Source organism: Quercus robur, chromosome 9 (genome assembly GCF_932294415.1).
Source record: "Quercus robur chromosome 9, dhQueRobu3.1, whole genome shotgun sequence".
Lineage (NCBI taxonomy): Eukaryota > Viridiplantae > Streptophyta > Magnoliopsida > Fagales > Fagaceae > Quercus > Quercus robur.
Genome location: NC_065542.1, coordinates 3,130,370 through 3,151,645, shown reverse-complemented (window position 1 = coordinate 3,151,645; position 21,276 = coordinate 3,130,370). Strand labels below are relative to the sequence as shown.

At 33.3% G+C, this 21,276-nt stretch overlaps 1 protein-coding gene and 1 long non-coding RNA gene across 3 annotated transcripts in view; both read left to right on the top strand.

Moving 5' to 3' along the window:
• LOC126700432 (TMV resistance protein N-like) overlaps positions 1-16,629 on the top strand; it is an 85,590-nt gene extending 68,961 nt beyond the window's left edge. The window contains exons 1-6 of one of the 2 annotated variants that reach the window (XM_050398592.1): positions 552-838; positions 6,852-7,373; positions 10,371-11,454; positions 11,613-11,828; positions 11,938-13,817; positions 16,488-16,629. In XM_050398592.1, coding sequence (XP_050254549.1) covers positions 6,862-7,373; positions 10,371-11,454; positions 11,613-11,828; positions 11,938-13,806 — 3,681 coding nt within the window. In that variant the 5' untranslated portion in view covers positions 552-838; positions 6,852-6,861 and the 3' untranslated portion in view covers positions 13,807-13,817; positions 16,488-16,629. Of the gene's footprint in view, positions 1-551; positions 839-6,851; positions 7,374-10,370; positions 11,455-11,612; positions 11,829-11,937; positions 13,818-16,487 lie in introns of those variants that run through there. The other variant, XM_050398593.1, reaches the window with a different exon arrangement.
• Positions 16,630-18,417: 1,788 nt separating this feature from the next.
• On the top strand, positions 18,418-21,276 carry LOC126700468 (uncharacterized). The gene is made up of 3 exons (XR_007647182.1): positions 18,418-18,941; positions 19,042-19,378; positions 19,976-21,276. It is a non-coding gene; the product is annotated as an uncharacterized LOC126700468 (long non-coding RNA).

The window sequence follows — 21,276 nt, the reverse complement described above, 5'->3', positions numbered from 1 at the left end:
GTCTGCGCATTTCCTTTTTTTTTTTTTTTTTTTTTTTTTGCACGCGTTTCACTGCTTCAAGAGACATAGAGCACTATTTATATACTGTTCACACACTTTTCATGCACTGTTTACAGGACCTACAATCACTTTATTCAGAAAAAAAAAAATTAAAAATGAATTTTACGGTACTATTTACATATTTAAAAATTATTTTGTTACAGTATTTTCAATTTTCAACAAAATTAACTGTATCCAAACAGACCCGAAAGTGAAGAAAACAATATTAACAAACTTTACAGCGGATCACCATGAAGCTAAACCTACTCTTTTTCAATAAATAAACAAACAAGTGTCCCCCTCTTTTCTCTTTCACAAACACGGAAATAATAGAGGCCGTTCCTTTATTAAAAAGGCAATTATATAATAGGATCTGAATCCGACATTGTTTCCAAAAAAAATTAAAAATTTCTCTAAACAATACTTATACTAGTTACCAGGAACTTACTCATATATTCTTCTCTTTTATTTTTTTATTTTTTTGGATGAATCTCTTTTATTTTCTTAATGGTGTAAATTACTTTGCACATAGCACTAATAATTAGGTTCATCCCACATGTCCCACACCTAAAGAAACCAAAAAAGCAAAGTCAAGATTTAATAAGTCGGTAGTAGTAAGGATAAAAGAAGACATTGGAATCGTTTTTTCCTCATACAAAGTTGAGAGAGCATTGCCAAAGCACAATAACAAATACTACAAAATAAGAAAATTTTCTATTAGAACTCTATCAGGAGCGTTGTTTCAAGAGGTTTTAGAGCTTTACTTCACAACAGCCAATTGCTGCAATTCTACATATCCGTAAGTTCTTACTCTTCTTGCTTGTATTCTTGTCTTTTGTTTCTCTCCTTTCATTCCCTCTCTGAAAAAAAAAAAAAAAAAAACACATCGAATCGTTTTTTTTCTTATTCCTTGAACTATTTTCCTTTTATTTATTTTCTTCAGTTTTAATTGATACCTTATCTATGCTCATATATGGTGAATTCCTTACAATTTGGATGAGAAAATGTCTAATCTATTGGTGATGCTCTTATATACCAAATACAATCTTAGTGGATGTTTGTGTCTTGTGAAGCATTTATGCTGTTCACATCACAATAATTCTATGAGATAGTGATGGAACAAATCAATATGAATAGAACTTTATAGTTGGTCAAAACGCAATATATATATAGAACTTATATAACTACCACCAGGAGGTTATTCTTTCCTTTTTTTTGAGAACGCTGAGTGAGTGTGTTGACACTTGACGATATTTGTCATCAAATCTTTACTCCACCAAAGTACTTACCTGCGAGAGATACAATTTTAGGCCCCCCATATTACAGCTGAAGTCAATTTTAAGCTTATAATTAAGTCCACTGTTTAAGTCATTAGCCAATAAAAATATGCATGGACATTAAACACAACAACAAATCCCAATCACAACAAAAACACCCCACACAGTGTTTGCAGAGAGAAAAACCCGAAAATTGGGCAAAAAAAAACTCTCAGGGCCTATAGCACCAAACCATCCACTAAACAAGAATAGTTGCAATACAAATAACTTATAGAACCTTGTAAGTTAAGTAATGACTATGTACTTGAGCCTCCAGCACCAACTAGCAATTAATTCCTCAAATCTTTTCTTTTAGTTAGTCTTTGGATCCACGAATTTATCCACCAATATCAAGACAAAGTCTCCTTAGCCACTCAAAGGCCCCTTAGAGATTTAGGGATTGCTTCAATTTTTCCAAACACCAAATAGCACCAAGAACTTAGAAGGTTTCTTTGTGCATATTGGATTTAGACTCTTCTCATGGAATTTGGCAATTAAAGAGGGAGAAGTTTGATAGAATTGAGAAGGTCTTAGCTCTAGGCTTTTAGGTCACTCCATAGCTCTTCATTATAGAAATTGGGTTTAAAATTTTGTGAGAAATTGGGCGTTGAGTCTAAGGGTCCATTTGGTTGAAATGGTGGAAAAGTGAGAGAATAGAAAATGGGGAAGGGATATAAAAGTGGGAGGATAAAAGAGATTTAGTTTTCTTTCTTGTGTGTTTGGTTTGGGGTGTAGAAAAGTGAAAGGATGGAAAACTTATTTATTTGGTTGAGAAGAAAAATGAAAAGATAAAAAATAAAGTTTGTATAAAATTACTATCGCACCCCTATTACATAATACAAGAAATAATTTCCTTGCAATTATTAAAAAAAATACTTTTTATCAATAAAAATTAAAAGAATATCATATTATAAAAATTAACATATTATTAATATTATAATATTATTTTATTATTTTATTTATATATAAAAATTAGAGGTGCCTTCTTAAATAAAAAAGAAAAAGAAAAAAAGAGTGAAAGCCACCCATTTAATACCACCACAGTTGATTAAAAAAAGGGAAAAACAAAAAGCCAAAAAATGCAAAAGTAACTGTTTAAAGCTTTGAATATATATGCAATACGAATTCAAAAAAAAAAAAAAAAAAAAAAAAAAAAACAACGACAACAACGAATAAAAATTAAAAAAAATACTATCGCACCCCTATTACACAATACAAGAAATAATTTCCTTGCAATTATTAAAAAAATACTTTTTATCAATAAAAATTAAAAGAATATCATATTATAAAAATTAACATATTGTAGGGACACGAATCTCTAGCGGCCCAACAACGATGCTGGGCTCGCCTACAGAAAATCCCTTACAATAACATTTGTAGAGAGTGGGCTTGAAAGGCCATCGTTGGGTCACAGGGCGCTAGTTCAGGCCGGGCTTTAGATGAACCAAGACAAGAAAAGGCTTTAGTTTGGATATTCAGGCCTTACACCTTTGTATCTTGAGAGATTTGTCTCCTCGGATCATGTCCGAGGAGCACTAATGTTTTCTTCGGTTACCCGACGGTGGGTTTTTCGGGGTGATGCGCATATATTCTCCGGGCATTCTCCCTCCTGAAGTTTTTTCTCAGGAAGTGAGATGGGGGCCTCTTCCTTATTAGTTTACCTTTCCTTTTATACTAGCCTACGTTTGTTGTCTCTCGTCCACGTGTAGGGTCGATCTTTCCAGGACAGATATCTGTCCCATCAATCTAATCCCGAAATTGTTGGAGATGATCAATAAAGCCTAAAAATCCGGCTCTGTTGGGTGCAGTGTCATATCAGTGAAGGGTATTAAGGACAACTGCCCCAAGATATTTTCTGATCTCTCAAGTTAGCTTGTATTCCACTCTAATCTGGGAGACTTTGGGTCTGCCGAGGACTAAGCTGTCCTCGGCTGTATCTTCGGGTCACTTTGGGCTTCCTATTTTTGGACTTGGGCCCTGACCTCCTTTAGTTTGGGGCCTATGGACTCCCCATAAGCGAGCGAGCCGGGCCCCTAAACTATTGGGCCCCACACATATTATTAATATTATAATATTATTTTATTTATATATAAAAATTAGAGGTCCCTTCTTAAATTTAAAAAAAAAAAAAAAAAAGAGTGAAAGCCCCCCATTTAATACCACCACCGTTGATTAAAAAAAGGGAAAAACAAAAAGCCAAAAAATGCAAAAGTAACTGTTTAAAGCTTTGAATAAATATGCAATACGAATTCAAAAAAAAAAAAAAAAAAAAAAAAAAAAAAAAAAAAACAACACAACGACAACAACGAATAAAAAAGCAAGACATTGAAAAGAAAAAAAAGAACACAATGTGAACATAATTCAATTCATAAACAATATGCATAGCTAGACACACTGAAAGGAGAGGGGTAAATCTGGTATTTGGCTAGCATGGAGTTTTTCCTTCGGTTTTCTCTCTAAATTGGGGAGAAAACATTTTGATGGGTTCAGGAGGAAAACACTTGGGGTCCCATCAATTTTTTTTCCCTCCCGTCTCTTTAACCAAACAACCATCAAAAGTGTTCTCTCCCATTTTCTCTCTCTCTCTTTTTTTTTTTTTTTTTCATCCTCCCTAAAATCCACCTAATCAAACATACCCTAATCGCCTGTTTGGAAGTTTAGAGAGGGAGTAGAGGGGAGGAGAGTAGTGGGGAGGAGAGTAGAGGGGAACGATTCCCCTCCACCTTGTTTGGATGTTTTTAAAATTAGCAAGGGGGAAGGGGCTCCGTTCCCCTTGTTTGGATGTTTTAAAAATTAGGATGTAGATGAGAGGAAATTATTAAAATAGAAAAATTTACTCCTATTTGAAAATGGACTTGCAACATTGGTCTATTATTAATTTAGAAATGGTAAATTAGGAAATTTATCTAGTCAATAATTTATCTACTCTACTTTACTCTCCCTCCAAATCTCTCCAATTTGAGAGAATTAAAAATGAGGGGTTAGAGGTGGTTGAAACCCCTCCAAACCCCTTCAAACTCCTCATTCTCCTTCCTTAAAAAACTACCAAACAAGGTAATTGAATTACTCTCCTTCCCTCTACTCTACTCCCCCTCCTTTTTTAAACTTCCAAACAGACCATAAGGGCCCATTTGGATTAAAGAGGAGTGAGTAGAGGGAAGTAGAATAGAGTTGGTTAAAAATAAGTTAATAAATTGTAACTAATTTCTCTCGGGTATTGAGCCGTGAGAGGCAACAAAGAGGCGAGGATGCTGCCTTAGGCTTTCAGCAATAATTTAAACACTTTTTTCAATAAATTATTACATTTCATATAATATACTTCAATTATATTCCAAAATTTTAAATTTATCAAATCCAATTATCAAAATACCAAAATTAATCAAAATAAAAAAAATAAAAAATAAATAAATAAATCATATACATAGTAGGCTGGGTTGGGTTATATGGGTTGAAAAAATTATAAATCCGACATGACCAAAGGCTCCAAACATATCTTTCTCCAAAAAAAAAAAAAAAAAAAAAAAAATTTGAGTGCAAACAAAGTAACCTATGTCTTTATCAACGATATGAAGTGCAAAATTAGGTAGGCAAATAAAAGAAAAATAAAGTAATTATGCACTGCTTGTACCTTTCTTCAGCTACTTTACACACACTGCTTATAATAAATTAATTAGTGAATGTATTATTAGTCATAAAGTTTTCAGAATCCACTAAGAACATGTTTGGTTCGCTGTCATGTGTCCTTAATTTGATGTACATTATAATGATGTGACATTAAGATTTTTGGTTTATTTTATTTTTTCTAATACTATCATAATTTAAAATTACAAAATATATCACATCACCTTAATCTCATCACCTTTCTAAACAATGTAATGTTGTGTTCTTGTATTGAGATTACATTAATGTAAGATTACAATAACGTAATATTACGATGTAATGTAACATCATGTTGAACTAAATGCCCCCTAAGCATTTATGCGTGTCACATCCAATCAATGGCATCAAGAATATATAGAAAGATAGCAATATGAATAGGACTTTATAGTTTTTTTTTTTTTTTTTAATTTTTTAAACTGATTAGAACTTATTGTCCCATCTCCAAAAAAAAAAAAAAAAAAAATCTTTATTGTTAATCTACATTCAATATAAATACTATAAACACGACTTTATAGTCGGCCGCCAGGAAATTCCTTGTCATCAAATTTCCACTAAAACCCTTAAAAATAAAAAATAAAAAGTTTTCACTAAAGCAAGTAAAAAAGCCAGAGGAAGTAATATAAAGTATAAACAAAACTTTAGTTAAAATTTAAAAAGACCCAATGAGAAAGTTTTCACATTCCCGTGCTTTTAATTATGTATTGTTCATTTCGGTAATGACGAAATTTTTATTTCGTAGGTTCTAATTAGTTCAACTGGTAAAATCTCTGATGGTTGTATTAAGAGTGGACGTCATAGGTTGAAACTCTCTTTAAAAAAAAAAAAAAAATTCTTGTTTCAAGTGATCATGTATAGTGCACGTGACCATTTTATCATATAATCATTAAAAAAATTATTGTTTTTAATGAATTATAACAATAAAAATTCTTTCTAAATTAAAGTTTAATAAACAAATTCTTAAAATGCAAATTGGCCGTGAGTCGTGAGCCCCACTTGGGACCTGGCGGTATGGGTTTGAGGGCTATTTCTATTTGTATTTGGTGGCGTTTTCCTGGATTTATATATGGGTCATTACTGAAAGCCTCAAGGTGTATAATACAAAATTAAAAGCACAGAGGGTGTGTTTTGAAATTGACCCAAACCTCAGGGGTCTTTATGCAATTTGGCCAAAACGTTTTAGCTGACTAGCAGGAACTTGAACAAAAACTTTACATCTGGTCACTCTTTCTCCTCTTTTCTTTTCTTAATGGCTAATGGGGGAGTAAATTACTTGCGTATTGCTAATTAAGTTCACATCCCATGTGCCACTCGTAAAGAAGCCAAATAAAAAAGAGTTCAAGACCAAATTGCATTTTAAGTTCAAATCTCACACTTCGATGTTTTCAATTAAAATGTCAAGGGTTCAAATTCCCTCAACTTCAACTATCGAATTATAAAAAATGAATAATAATAACAATATGTGGAAAAAACTAGTTGTGGTTAGTTAGCTAAAAAGAAAAGTACTGGATCGGTTGAGACCTTTTAGAAAAGTGGGAGATAAATCAGAAATAAGAAGCTCTTCAATTAATTAGAATTGTATTCAACAAGCGTTGTTCCAAAAGATTTTAGATTCTTTACAAAGAATTGTTGCAATTCTCCAAATCTTTAAGTTCTCACTTCTCTTGCACACATCCATGTCTTATATTTCTCTCCTTTCACTCCATCCTTGATATGAAATGTCTACCCAAAAAAAAAAAAAAAAAAAAATCTCTTCGCCAATCTATTTTCGTTTTAATTTGTTTCTTCAATTTTAATTGAATGTACTTTTTATCTAATTTTTGGTTCAACATTTTCTAGGATAATTTCAATGGCTTCCATGAGCACTGAAAGAGCCTTGTCACCATCATCATCTTCTTCTTTTACACCTCGATGGAAATACGATGTGTTCCTAAGTTTTAGAGGCAAGGATACCCGAAATAATTTCACAGACCATCTATATTTTGCTTTGAAACAAAAGGGCATTTTCACTTTTAGAGATGATGAAGAACTAGAGAGAGGAAATTCAATTTCACCAGAGCTTTCAAAAGCAATAGAAGAATCAAGGTTTGCTATTGTCATATTCTCAAGAAACTATGCATTTTCTACATGGTGCCTAGATGAACTTGCAAAGGTCATTGGATGTGTGGAAGAGACGGGAATGATAGTTCTACCAATTTTTTATAATGTGGATCCATCTGATATACGGAAACAAATTGGAACTTTTGCACAAGCTTTTGCTCAACACGAAGAACGTTTTGAGGAGAACATAAAGAAGGTGCAGAAATGGAGAGATGCTTTGAGAGAGGCGGGCAATCTCTCTGGGTGGCACGTACAAAATAGGTAATTTAATTTGAGATATATTTTTCTACCGTATGTGTCAAACATCTCTCCCTATATTTACCGTGTGAATTATACTATCAAACATATACACAAGATTTTGACTATAGTATATTCTACATTTAATATGTGAACATTATATTTCTTATGTAATCTATACTATATCAATAATGGTTTCGCTTTTAATTTAGGAAAACAATCTTCATTAAATAATAAGAAATAAAATTATAGAATTTGAAAGAACAAAATATCATGACCTTAAATGTCGGATAATAATAAAAAATGTTGGAACGTGTGAGAAAAACAAAGAGTTATAAAGATTAAAGAGGTGGTTATCTTTTAAAATCAAATTATCCATACATACATATAAAGTGGAGGAGTTAATGATAGTTATAAAAATTAGGGAAAATAAAATTTTATTAAAATAGGATCCCCAAATTAACCTTTTTACTAACTTATAACTCTCTACATATTCACAGACACATTTAAGAATATGGCAAGACTTAGGTACAGTACTTAGGTGTTGTTCCTTAGGTTCCTCTTTTAAGATTCTACCATGTGGATTTTTGTTCATGGGATAAAAATGTATTTTTTAGTTAAGTAGTTACATTGCTGAATCTTAAGAGGGGGACCAAAGTTTTGTCCTTAAGAATAAACACAATTAGATATATATTAAACATTCATACCTAAGCTTAATACTACTGATTTCGTTTTAGTATTTTTGTTAATTCTTTGAAAATACTTTGTAATGAATCTAATGATAACTTTTTAATGAAAATACTTTGTAAAATTTTATTGAAATAGGATCTCCAAATTAACCTTTTTACTAACTTGTAACTCTCTACATATTCACAGACACATTTAAGAATATGGCAAGACTTAGGTACAGTATTTAGGTGTTGTTCCTTAGGTTTCTCTTTTAAGATTCTGCCATGTGGATTTTTGTTCATGAGATGAAAGTGTATTTTTTAGTTAAGTAGTTACATTACTGAATCTTAAGAGGGGGACCTAAGTTTTGTCCTTAATAATAAACACAATTAGATATATATTAAACATTCATACCTAAGCTTAATACTATTGATTTTGTTTTAGTATTTTTGTTAATTCTTTGAAAATACTTTGTAATGAATCTAATGATAACTTTTAATAGAGTGTGCAAATTGTTTATTATGAATTCCTTGATTTTATTTTTTTATTTTTAAGAAAAGGTAATTTGACGATTTATATACTTAAGTTTTACATTTGAACGTAATTTTTGTTAATTTTAACATAATGAATTTACTTAATGTTTAAAATTTTAAATTAGTTATGAAAATTGAGTTATTATAAAAATATAAAGAAGATAACAACCAATTCATTAGAACATAATAGAATTTTTCATTGACATTTATACTTGAATTAAAAACAAGTTTTAAGGCCAAAAAGTTCAATTCAAAAAGTCTATATTTTACCCACAATAGAAAAACTCTAAAACAAATAAATTCAATCTCAAAATCAAAGCACATAGTAATTCATCTTATCTCCAAAATCAACATGGGTGATTCATAGTAAGTTAATAAATTCAATAGATGTTAACATAAAAATTAGCTATGTATATAGAAACAATAGCTCATATTATATGAATAGCAAAGAATAAACTCAGTATCACAAATAAGACATTTAAGATGTCATGCCCTTTGTATTGTCCCAACAGGATGGGTCACACCCACATACTGCCCCCATCGATAGGGTCACTAGAAAATAAACAACACCCACATACTGCCCCCATCGATAGGGTCACTAGAAAATAAACAACTGCCAATTAAAATCACAACATCACAACTTCCACAACACGAATGAATTATAATCCGGATAGTGTACAAATACGATCAAATGAGTTTCACAAATGCAATAGCAATAGCTCAAAGATATAAGAATGGAATTTGAGATTAAAAGGGTCACATGAGATGGTACAATGTCTAAAGAAAATGGCAATGAGTTGAGGACACTCAAAAAAACATGGAAACTTATCAAGAATTAACTTTTAAATGGGTTCATCAATGAATATGGTCAAACAAGAGGAATAGTGTGTAAAGTCTCACTTATATATTTGGATCTATAAAAACCTCAAGAGGAGAGATTGTTATTAATATAAATGTTTGGGAGGAGTGTCATCTTGATAAAACTTGAGGAATGTTGGTGGAATTTACTCTAATTTTAATTATTATAGTCTGATATGATTTTGAGATGAGCTTATATAATATCTAATTTTAATGTGAATGTTTTGGTGCCAATAACTAAATGACTAATTGTTATATAATTCTAAAACTCTCATATATTGTACCAAATATCTTATAATTTCACATGGAATGATTTTTTTTAAAGATAGGTTTGAGTCAAAAGTTATTTCAAATTTTGTTATTTTTAGTCAATAGCAACTTATTAAGGGCACAAATCGAAACAATTAAAAAGGTTAATGGTTTTAGTTGATAATTTTAGAAATTGAAGGTTAATTTGAAACCAATCCAAGCCTTATGGGAATTATGTAATTTATAATTCTAACACAACTCCTAATTAGATTAATATTCTGACAATCAAAATAATTCCGCTATTAGATCACACGTTCTAGTAGGTGTAATTTTAAGTTGGATTCCACTGTTCAATGGCCAACAAGGAGAATGACCGTTGCTATCATAAGAAATAGGATTGGATGATAACAGTAAATTTCCTCATTTCTAAATATTTTGCAGCTGCTCTCTTCCCTCTCTTTTGTAGGCTTTCTTCTTCTTCTAATTGTATAGTTAAAATACGGGTAGTTCTTTGGATTTTGGCTTGAAGCATTCAATTACATTATTATCAAAAATAAAAAATAAAAAAGGAGGCATTCAATTACATAAATTCAACCCAATTTCAGATTTAACCAACTAAACTTAATGCCACATGTCTACATAATTTTTTTGTTGGATATATCCTGTCCTTGTAAATTCAGATTCACAGCTTATTGTTCTCTCTTCTTTGTAGGTCTGAGGCAGAATGTATCCAAGACATTGTGCAAGAGATATTAAATAAATTGAGAAATACATTCTCAGCACATAAGGGACTAATAGGAATGGAATCCCGAGTGGAGAAATTGAAGTCATACTTAGCTATAGAGTCAAATGATGTTCGCATTATAGGAATTTGGGGGACAGGAGGAATGGGTAAGACAACTCTTGCAAGAGTTGTTTATAGTATGGTTTCCAGTCACTTTGAAGCTTGCTGTTTTATTGCAAATGTTAGGGAAGAATCTAAAAAATGTGGTTTATGTAAGTTACAAAAAATACTTTTGAAAAAACTTTTGATGCTAGAAAATTTGAATCTACAAGATGTCGATGACGGAGTTCAAATGATCAAGAATAGGTTACATAACAAAAAGATTCTTCTTGTTCTTGATGACGTAAATGAAGGAGACCAATTGAAGAAGTTAGCTGGGGAGCATTGTTGGTTTGGTTCAGGTAGTAGAATTATGATAACAACAAGAGATAGGCATTTGTTGGTGAATCATGAAGTAAATGAAATATATGAGGCTGAAGTATTGAATCATGATGAAGCTCTTAAACTTTTTAGTTTGAAAGCTTTTAAAAAGGACCATCCAGCAGAAGATTATGAAAAGCTATCTCAAGCTTTTGTAGATTATTCTAAGGGGCTTCCTTTGGCCCTTGAAGTTTTGGGTTCTTTCTTGTTCAAAAAAAGCATTGATGAATGGAAAAGTGGATTGGATAGGCTCAATGAATTTCCCGAAAGAAGAATTCTCAATGTGCTTCGAATAAGTTTTGATGAACTACAATCACCAGAGAAGGATATTTTCTTAAATATTGCATGCTTTTTTAATCACAAGAATCGAGATGACGTCATAAAAATACTAGACTATCTTGAGCTTCATGCTAAATTTGGATTGAGGGTTCTTATTGATAAGTCTCTCATTAAATTGCATGAAAATCAATTGTGGATGCATGATTTACTACAAAAAATGGGTCAAGATATAGTTTGTCAAGAGAAAGACCCCAGGAAACGTAGTAGATTGTGGTCGTTTAAAGATATTGACAATGTGTTGACAAAAAATACGGTAAGGGGTTATTGAAGTAAGGGGTTATTGAAAGAAACTAAGAATATATCTTATTTTGTTATTCAACATAATTTTTTTTATAAAGAATTATGGAGTTTAAATTATATTAGTCTAGTAATAATACATTTTATACTAATTCCTCTTATTCTTACTAATAGGGAACAGAGGCAATTCAAAGCATAGTACTAGAGTTGTATGAACCAAAAAAGGTATATTGGAATCCTGAAGCCTTTTCAAAGATGCAAGATCTAAGATTGCTTAAAATTTGTGGTGTTCAACTTATGCATGATCTCAAACATCTTCCTAATAGCTTAAGATTTCTTGATTGGAGAGGGTACCCTTCAAAATCGTTGACATCAAGTTTCCGATTAAAGGTAATTTAGGTACCCTTATACTACTTTTTTTTTTTTATAATAAGTTTGTTTGCAGAAGCTAATTGTTTTACTCCTTTTTTTTTTCTTTATCTTTTTTGGCTTTAAACAGAGTTTTGAGAATTTGAAATTCATTGAGCTGAGTGAATCTCTAAAACTTATTGAATCCCCAAACATCATTGAAATCCCAAATCTTGAGAGTTTGGTTCTTAAAGATTGTATAAATTTACGTAAGATTCACCCATTAGTTGGAATTCATAAAAAGCTTAGTATTCTTAATTTAGATGGGTGCAAGAACCTCACAAGTCTTCCAAGCAAGTTTGAAATGGAGTGTCTCATGGAACTAAAACTTTTTGGTTGCTCAAAAATAACAAAAATTCCAGAATTCGGGAGAAACATGAAATGTTTACACAGCCTTGATTTAAAAGGTACTGCAATTACAACACTACCCACGTCAATTGAGCATTTGACTGACCTTGATTGGTTGGATTTATGTGATTGCAAAAATCTTGTGCATTTACGTGATACCATTTTTAATTTAAAGTTGCTTAGAGTAGTCTATATTGAGGGATGCTCAAAACTGGATGGACTGCCAGAGAACCTAGGGAATGCCGAAAGTCTAATGTCTTTGAATTTGAGCGAAACTGCTATAAGAAAGGTCCCTTCTTCCATTGGTCTCTTAAAACATCTTCGTTCGCTAATATTCAGAGGATGTAAGGGGTTATCATCTAATAAATCGTGGTATGAGCTCCTCCCGTTTTGTTCAATGCCAACAGGTCCTCATCCCATCGACTTGCTATTCTCTTCTCTATCTCTATCACCTGCGTCTTCTTTGTTCTGGTTAGATTTAAGGGACTGCAATCTCAAGGCAATCCCCAATGATATTGGTTCCTTATTCTCTTTAACATGGTTGTTTTTAAGTGGAAATGATTTTGTTTGCCTTCCGGAAAGCATCATTCGACTTTCGAAATTGAAATCGATGTACTTGAATAATTCCACAAGTCTTCGATCATTGCCAAAGCTTCCATTGAATATTGAAAGCGTTGAGGCAGAAGGTTGTATCTCACTGGAAATGTTACCAGATCCATTAAAACCAAGCGATTCATTGGAACCATCTCTCGGTCTTCAAAATTGCTTTCAATTGGCTGACAATCAAAGCTGCATAGACTGGTTTATCTCAGGGATAAAAAAGTACCTCAAGCTCACTCACTCTCTCCCTCTCTCAGTCCTAAAAACCGAGCCTCATTATCCATATTATCCATATGCCATTGTTATTCCTGGAAGTGAAATTCCTGAGTGGTTTAGCCACCAAAGCATGGGGAATGAAGTGAAAATAAAACAACCTTCTCATTTGTGTAAGAAGGTGGGAATTGCTTTTTGTGTTGTGTTTCGTACGAATGATTTTCATTCATATGGCTCTCTTGGATATTGGTTGATAGCCAATGGAAAAAGAATTGAGATTGGTTACTGTCCCTCAATTAAGAAGGTTTCATCAGATCACGTTTCGCTAGTCTATGTGGTTCCTCAATACTTGGACGAGGAATCAAATAAATTATTGTGGGAAGGTGACGTGAATGGATTCAGTCAGATTAGAATTAAAATTGAAAGCTGGCGTGTCAAGGTAAAAAAATGGGGGATCCGTATGATATACGAGAAAGACATAGAAGATCTTGACAGAACAATGGTCCAGTATAGCAACAGCAGCATCACTCCTTATGATGGCATGGATGTTGTCCATCATAATTTCGACCATTCGTCAGTGGTAGTGGAATGTCACAAAGTCAAGTGCAGACGTGATGATTACAATGGGGCAGGACCCAGTGGAGAAGGAAGCTCTAATGACATACCAAACCCAAAAAGGATTAAAAGGCACACAGAAGCCCATGGTAAATCTGATTGTGAGGAGTCAAGTGAGTACAAGGACTGTGATGAGGAGTTAAGCAATTGGGACAAATCTAATGACAGTAACCCTGATGCTTAATCAACTTTTCAGTAAGTCACTGTCTTTCCTCTGTTGGTTTCTGCATTTTCTTTTTCTTTTTTCTTTCAGTGTACATTTATTAATGGATTGCCCACCACATGTTTGACTAGAGTTATCAATAAGAGCAATTTGAAACAAAGAATGGTAATACTCCTAGCTAATTTGATATGCATATAAAAAACAGAGTCTTATGAATTAAACAATGATTAGGGTCATCTTGGTTTAGTGATTGTGTTACTTGTTTAGTGAATCTGTCACATGGCCAAGAGACAAAAAGATAAGTGCAGTCCATTGTATGCTTTTTAATTTCTTTCGTCATTGTTTTAGAATTTTTTAAGGTGCAAAAACAATATATGCATGAGGTGAATCTGCCAGTGCAAACATTACAATCGAAATTAATTTTTATCTTATTACATATTATATATGTGAAGTCATGCATAGATTGTAGTCAGAATGATTAGTCTAGCTAGGGGTAGTATCTAGCTTCCTCCTTAGTTGAAAGTTCTCTAAAGTTGTGTACTAATCTTCAACCAAAGAAAATGCTTCTTTTTTTTTTTTTTTTTTTTTCCTGTTTAAGGGAATAGCTGAGTTTTCTGTTCTAGTTCTTGTTCCTTTTATTTTTTATTTTTTTGCTCTGAAAATTCATATTATTTTAAAGTATGACGACAGTATATAACTTTTCCCCACTCCACTTGCTATATAGCTAAGACAATCAAGATTCCAATTCTAAAATGTACAAACTTTAAAATCAAATGTAGTTATAAATTTAAAATCTTCAGCAATGAGGAACTTGATAATAACTTTAATGAGGAATTAATTTGGATATTAAAATTTCTGTAAAGAACAAATCATTAAAAAAATTCTTGATACATCCAAATATCAACATTATTGACAATTGAACGCATCAAAATAATTAGTCTTCCTAGAGGTTGTGTCTAGCTTCCCCCCTTGTTGAAGGTTTTTTAGGGTTGTTTACTAACCTGAAACCAAAGCAGATGCTCTTTTTCTGATTAAGAGAATAACTGATTTTTCTATTCTTTTCTTTTTATTTTTTGCTTTTGCTTTTCACTGAATTTTTTATTATTGGAAAGTAGGACAACAATCATAAAGTTACTAAAATGATTTGTATTAGCATGTTTGAGAACATTGTTATTGCAATTCTCATAATGCAACAAACTTTAGAATCAAATCATGGTTAGTGATTGTTCAAAATTTTCAACCATGAGGAGCTTGATCATAACTTACCTTAATGGGGAATTAATTTTGATATGCAAAATTTATTCAATGACCAAATCATTACCATGTTCTCAATATATCCAAATATTGTAATGTTGTTGACAATTGATCAGCAGTAATATTCTTGGTGAACTGCTTAAACTATCAGCGTTGGGAACCTAAGCTTGTACCTATATGTTAATAGATTTGCCATCACCAACTAAATGGGAAGCTCTCACAGGAGACAATCTTCAAAGTTAAAATCATTTAGTCCAATTTTATGTGTCACCAAAACAAAATTTTGAATGACTGTATATTACTCAATTGTTAGACCTGTCTTGTTAGATCCGTGATTTGCCATAAGAGAAGTGCGTTTGAATCTATTATTAAATGGCCTTGGCCATCTGATGCCTTTATTTTACAATGTTGGGAAATCATCAAAGACTTCATCTTCCCATGTAATGCTTGTGAAGAAGAATTGGTGAGACCTTTATAATATTTGAATTTCATTTTTTAAGTGTCATATCTTTCTTCCTTTGATTTCTCATGTAGATATTTCTTTCTTTCATTCGTTCTTTCTTCTCCTTCCTCTTTTACTTCAAAGATTTAGAGTTTAATAGGTGCCCTGTGACATATCTTTTTTCTATGGTGCTTTCTTACATTTATAATTTAGTAGACAGGTACAGACACATGTAAGTGCCCTGTTTCTTTTTAATAGTAATAGTTTAAAATTCATTTCATACGTAGTACTGCTCTTTAATTGTTTAAGCTTTTACCAAATGAATTTTGTGCTATTTCGTCTTGATGTTCTTGAAGTTTTCTAACTTTTATACCTTTAACTCTGAATAAAATTATTGACTGAAATTTGTACTTACCCATTTCAGATCATGACCAGGGCAAAACTGTTCATGCTCTTTTCAAAGGATAAAACAAACCAGAAGACTTATCTCCATAGGTAACTTAGTTTGGCTACCCAATCAAAGTGACTCAACTAGAATTAGAATCAAAGGATAACAGATGTTAAACCTAAGCGTACGACAAACTTAGCCATAAATTACTAACCTAATTCTCTGGTGCATAGTCAATCAAGCAAGCAACTGTGCAGAAAATGTTGAAAAATAGAGAAGGTATCCTGCTTTGATTTGTAAGCCCTGCTCTAGGTGTATTGTTGTTTTGATGCCTTACATCCAAAATTTAAGTTGTCATATTTTTCGGCTTGGTTTTGTCTTTTTAGTCTGATGTATTGTATTTTGTAGTGGAAAGATCCTATAGTTTTATTTTGATGTGTTTTGTCCAGAATTTAATTTTAGTCATGTATGTGTGTGTCAATGTTTTTCAATAATACAAAAAATATTATTTTGCTAGGTTATAAAAACCATACTTTAGGAATCCCTCAATTAAGTCAAAATAAGCTACTACTATTAATAGGTATTTAAACTTATCTTTACACTTTGGCTTGAAAACAGGACCTGATTAGAGAGCTGTACTCTCCAGAAGTGGCTGCTCAAATTTTAGCTATCCCTATCTCAAGCTGTGGAGTTACTGATAAGCTGCTATGGCCTCATACAACACAACTTAGTGAGTGAAACCAAGTGTCTTATGCAATGAGGAAGACAACTTGGATCATTTATTCCTGAAGCACAGTCTTGCTTGGGCTGTATAACCTCAACACAGTTATGTTTGAGGGTGCAAAAAAGTGTACTTTTCATGCTAATGCTCAGTAAAGCTTTGTTTTGTGGGTATGCACAAGCCTATGATGCACAACATGTTGATTAGAGTAACTACTAGAGAGTCCCAAGGCGAGTGTGTCCAGTCGTGGAGGGATGGCAAGTGTTGCTGACAATTGAGGGGCACTGGCAGAGCAGATGCAAATGGGGTTGTTTTGCCTATGTAGCTAAATAATGGGCTGGTAGATAATTTTTCAGGCTGTTTCAGTAATACCATATGCAAACGAGTGGAAGCTTACTGTTTGAGAAGCATATTTTCCAGGCTTTTTTCTGAGTGTTAGGAATCTGAGCTTGTATATATATGTAAATACATGTGCAATCACCATCTAAATAAAAAGGTCTCACGATAGACAATCTTCAAAGCAAAAACAAGTCTGATTTTATCTGTCACCAAAACATTGCTGTCAATGACTCAATTATTAGACCTGCCACATAATAAAATATGGAACTGTAACTATCAGTAAATAGCCTTAGTCATGTGCTCCTTTTATTCTGCAATGTATGGAAACCATCATACATATCATTGTTCTATGTAATGCTTTTGTAAAAGCCTTTGTGAGACCTTAGTAATATTTCAATCCCATTTGAAAGTAACAAATCTTTTTTCTCTGCTCTTTGTTACTTACCCCAGCACACACCCCACCCCCCCCCCCCCCCCCCCCCAGCCCACCCCTTTCTTCTTCTTTCTGGACATTTAGGAGTTTCATATATGATGTTGGTTGAGTTTGAAAGAAAAATATGAATTTCCCCATCAACCTGTAATATTAAAAGTTTAAAACTCTTTTAATATGTATCAAGACTCTTTATTTATGTAAGTATTTACTATACGACTTGTGTGTTGCCTCTTGATGTACTTGAAGGTTTTTCCACCTTTTAATAATCTTCATTCCCACTTAAGATCATGAAAGAAACTAAAAGACCTATCCCCAAGTCGTATTATAATTAGGTTATACCCTGTTAAAGAGAATCAACTAGAATTAGAATTAAAGTACAGCAGTAGACAGTAGAGAAACCTGAGCATATGACAAACTAAATCATAAATTACTAACCAAATCATCTGTTGCATATTCGTCTTTACGGTAATCAGACTCGAACAGGCAAGCAACTGAGTAGATGAGGTTAAAAATTGAAGGTAGCCTCATTAGCTCTCCTGTTCTAGTTATCTTTCTTTGGTGTATTACATCTAGATTTAAAGTATCATTCCCTTTGGTTTTGTTATTCTAATCCTGATGTATTCTCTTTCATTGTGGAAAGATGCTACACTTTGAGAATCATTCAAATATATGTATATGAATAATTGTCATTCCTTTTTTGAAAAATTTATATTATTGTATTATCTTGAAGCCAAAAGAATCTGTATATGTTAATAGGTATTTAGAGTCATCTTTGCACTGACTTGGAACAGGACCTGGTTAGGGAGCTATACTCTCCCGAAGTTGCTGCTCCAATTTTATCTACCCCTATCTTAAGGCAAGGAGTTACTGATAAGCTGATATGGCCTCATGTAATGCGTGGTCGATATGAGGTCAAAAGAGGCTACCAATTGCTGCAGGCATTGGAAGTAAGGAAAATAAGACAATGGATTCTAATTTGAGGGTCATAACTCTTAGATGGAGAAATCTTGTGGATCTTAAAGCTTCCTTTGAAGTTTGAAGTTATTTTATTTATTTATTTATTTTGTGGAAGTTTTGGCATGAGGACTTACCGATTAAAACAGAATAGTGAAAATGAAACATAGTGAGTTATAGTAGGTGTGTCTTATGCAATGAGGAAGGGAAAAACTTGGATCATTTATTCCTTCTGCGCTATCTTGATTGAGCTGTATTGTTTGGTTCAGAATTGACCCTTAGAACTGAGTTTATTTATCCTTGCTCTTTGAAGCAGTGATTGCTGCAATTGATGGAGGATTTTAACCTTTCACAAACTGGAATATGCATATGATTTCTCTAAAATGATGTTTGAGGGTACAAAAATGTCTGCGTCAGAACTGCTAATGCTCAGTAAAGCTCTGTTTTTCAGGTATGTATAAGTCTATTATGCACCAGGCAGATCAGAGTAACTGCAGGAATGTACCAAGGCAAGTGTGTCTAATTGTGGAGGATTGCTAAGTGTTGCTTTGTGGGACACTGGCAGAGGGTATGAATGGGTTGATTTTGGCTGTAGCTACGTCAAGCGCTGGCAGGAAAATTTTTGGTAGGTGTTTGCAATTCTGCCATATGCAACCTTGGCATGCAGCTAGATGCCCGGCTGTTCAAAAAGCATTAACTAAGGCTATACAACTTGCTATTTGCAGACTTGTTGCTTCAATAAGTAGTAGAGGAGTGGAGGAACTCTGTTTGGGAAAGATGGCTCCTTGGCTGACCATGCCCATTTCACATGATGGAACAAACCAAAAGACCTATCTCCAAATCGTAACTTGATTAGGCTATATACCATCATATAGACTCAAGTAGAATTAGAATTAAAAGACAGCAGTAGACAGTGGAGAATTCTGACCATACAACATACTAAACTATAAATTACTAACTCTGTCATCTGGTGCATATTCATCTTTACAGTAATCAAACTCAAGCAGGCAAGCAGCTGTATAGACAAGATTGAAAAATGGAGAAGGTAGCCTACTTGGATAGGTAAGCCCTCTTGTTCTAGTTGTTTTTGTTGTTGTATTATATCTAGAATTTAAGTTTTCTCATTGGTCTTTTTATTTAGCCTAACGTATTATGTAACGACTCACCCCAATTGAGTAGATATTGTCCTCTTTGTGGCCTATATCTCTCACGGTTTTGTTCTCCCCTCAAAGCACACAACAATGGGGTAAAAGACCTCTACACATTAAAGAGAGATCACTCCTTATTAACACATCTCCATGGAATCCCACATCGCTTAGGGAAGCACATGGGGATGTATTTATAAGGAGTGATCTCTCTTTAATGTGTAGAGGCCTTTTTCCCCATTGCTATGTGCTTTGGGGGAAGAACAAAAGTGTGAGAGATATGGGTCCCAAAGCGGACAATATTTACACAATTGGGCGGGTTCGTTACATATTATATTTCATAGTGGAAAGATATTATATTTCGTAGTGGAAAGATGCTATATCATTGCCCTTCCTTTTAGAAGTATTTACAATTTTTTTGTTGTTGTTGATATTTTGCTTTATTCTTAAGGAAGTAAAAACAATATACTTCTGTTAGTAGGTATTTGAACTTTACACTTTGACTTGGAAACAGGACCTGGTTAGGGAGCTATACTCTCCTGAAGTGGATGCTCAAATTTAGCTTGCTGTATCTGAATGTGAGGAGTTTCTGATACACTGATATGGCCTCATGTAACACATGGTCAATATGCAGTCAAAATAGGCTACCAGTTGATGCATGCATTGGAAATAAGGGAAACTCAGGTAATGGATTCTCATCGTAGGGTTATAGCCCTTCATTGAAGAAATCTGTGGAGCTTGAAGCTTCCTTTGAAGTTAAGAGTTTTTGTTTGGAAGTTTTGGGAAGAGTACTTTGCCATAGAAACAGAATAGTGGAAATGAAACATAGTGACTGATACTGTGTCTTATGCAATGAGGAAGAGGAAAACTTTGATAATTTATTCCTGAAGTGCAGTCTTGCTTGGTCTGTATGGTTTTTGTCAGATTTGACCCTCAGGACTGAGTTCATTTGTCCTTCCTCTTTGAAGCAATGGTTGGCTCAGTAAACAAAGGATCCAAATTTTCATTAACAAGAATCTGTTATGATCCCCAGATTGTTTATCATAACTCTGCAGGCCTTGGGTATCACTGCAATAAAGTGATGTTTGAGGGTGCAGAATAGTCTGATCATGAAGTGATAATGCTCAGTAAAGGTTTTGTTTTGCAGGTATGCACAAGCCTATGATGTACAAGTGGTGGATCAGAGTAATTGTAGGAGTGTATCAGCGAGAGTGTATGTAGTTGTGGAGGGATAGCAGGTGTTGCTGACAGTTAAGGGGCACTGGCAGAGAGAGTGCAAATGGGTTGGTTTTGTGCCTACGCAGCAAAATCATGTTTTAGCAGGAAAACCTTTCTGCCATTTGCAACTGAATGGAAGCTTGATGCCCAGCTGTTCGAAAAGCATTAACTAAGTCCATACAGCTTGGTTTTTGCAGACTTGTTTCAATAAGTACTGAAGGAGTGGAGGACCTCCGTTTGGGAAAGAAGGTTCCTTGGCAACTTCATGCGATGATTGAAGACCACAAGTGCATAGAAGATGGAAAATGAAGAACGCTAGTAGCGTATATATGCTGTGCATAGGAGAGTCACTGCGACAAGGGCCTGGCTACTCTTGCTTCAAAGTCTTATGAGCTTCTTTTGGAGCTTGCAACTTTATTACTAGGCAACTCTTCTGGCATTACTGTATCAGAAAACAAAAAAAGTTATCACTACAGATTTTTTAGACTAATTTATGGCTTTGTAGTGTCTGCATTTTAAGACATTATAGAAGATATTCGTTTCTTTGTGAGAAAATCTTTGTAAAATTCTCCTGTTAATTTAAATAAAGGCATTTCA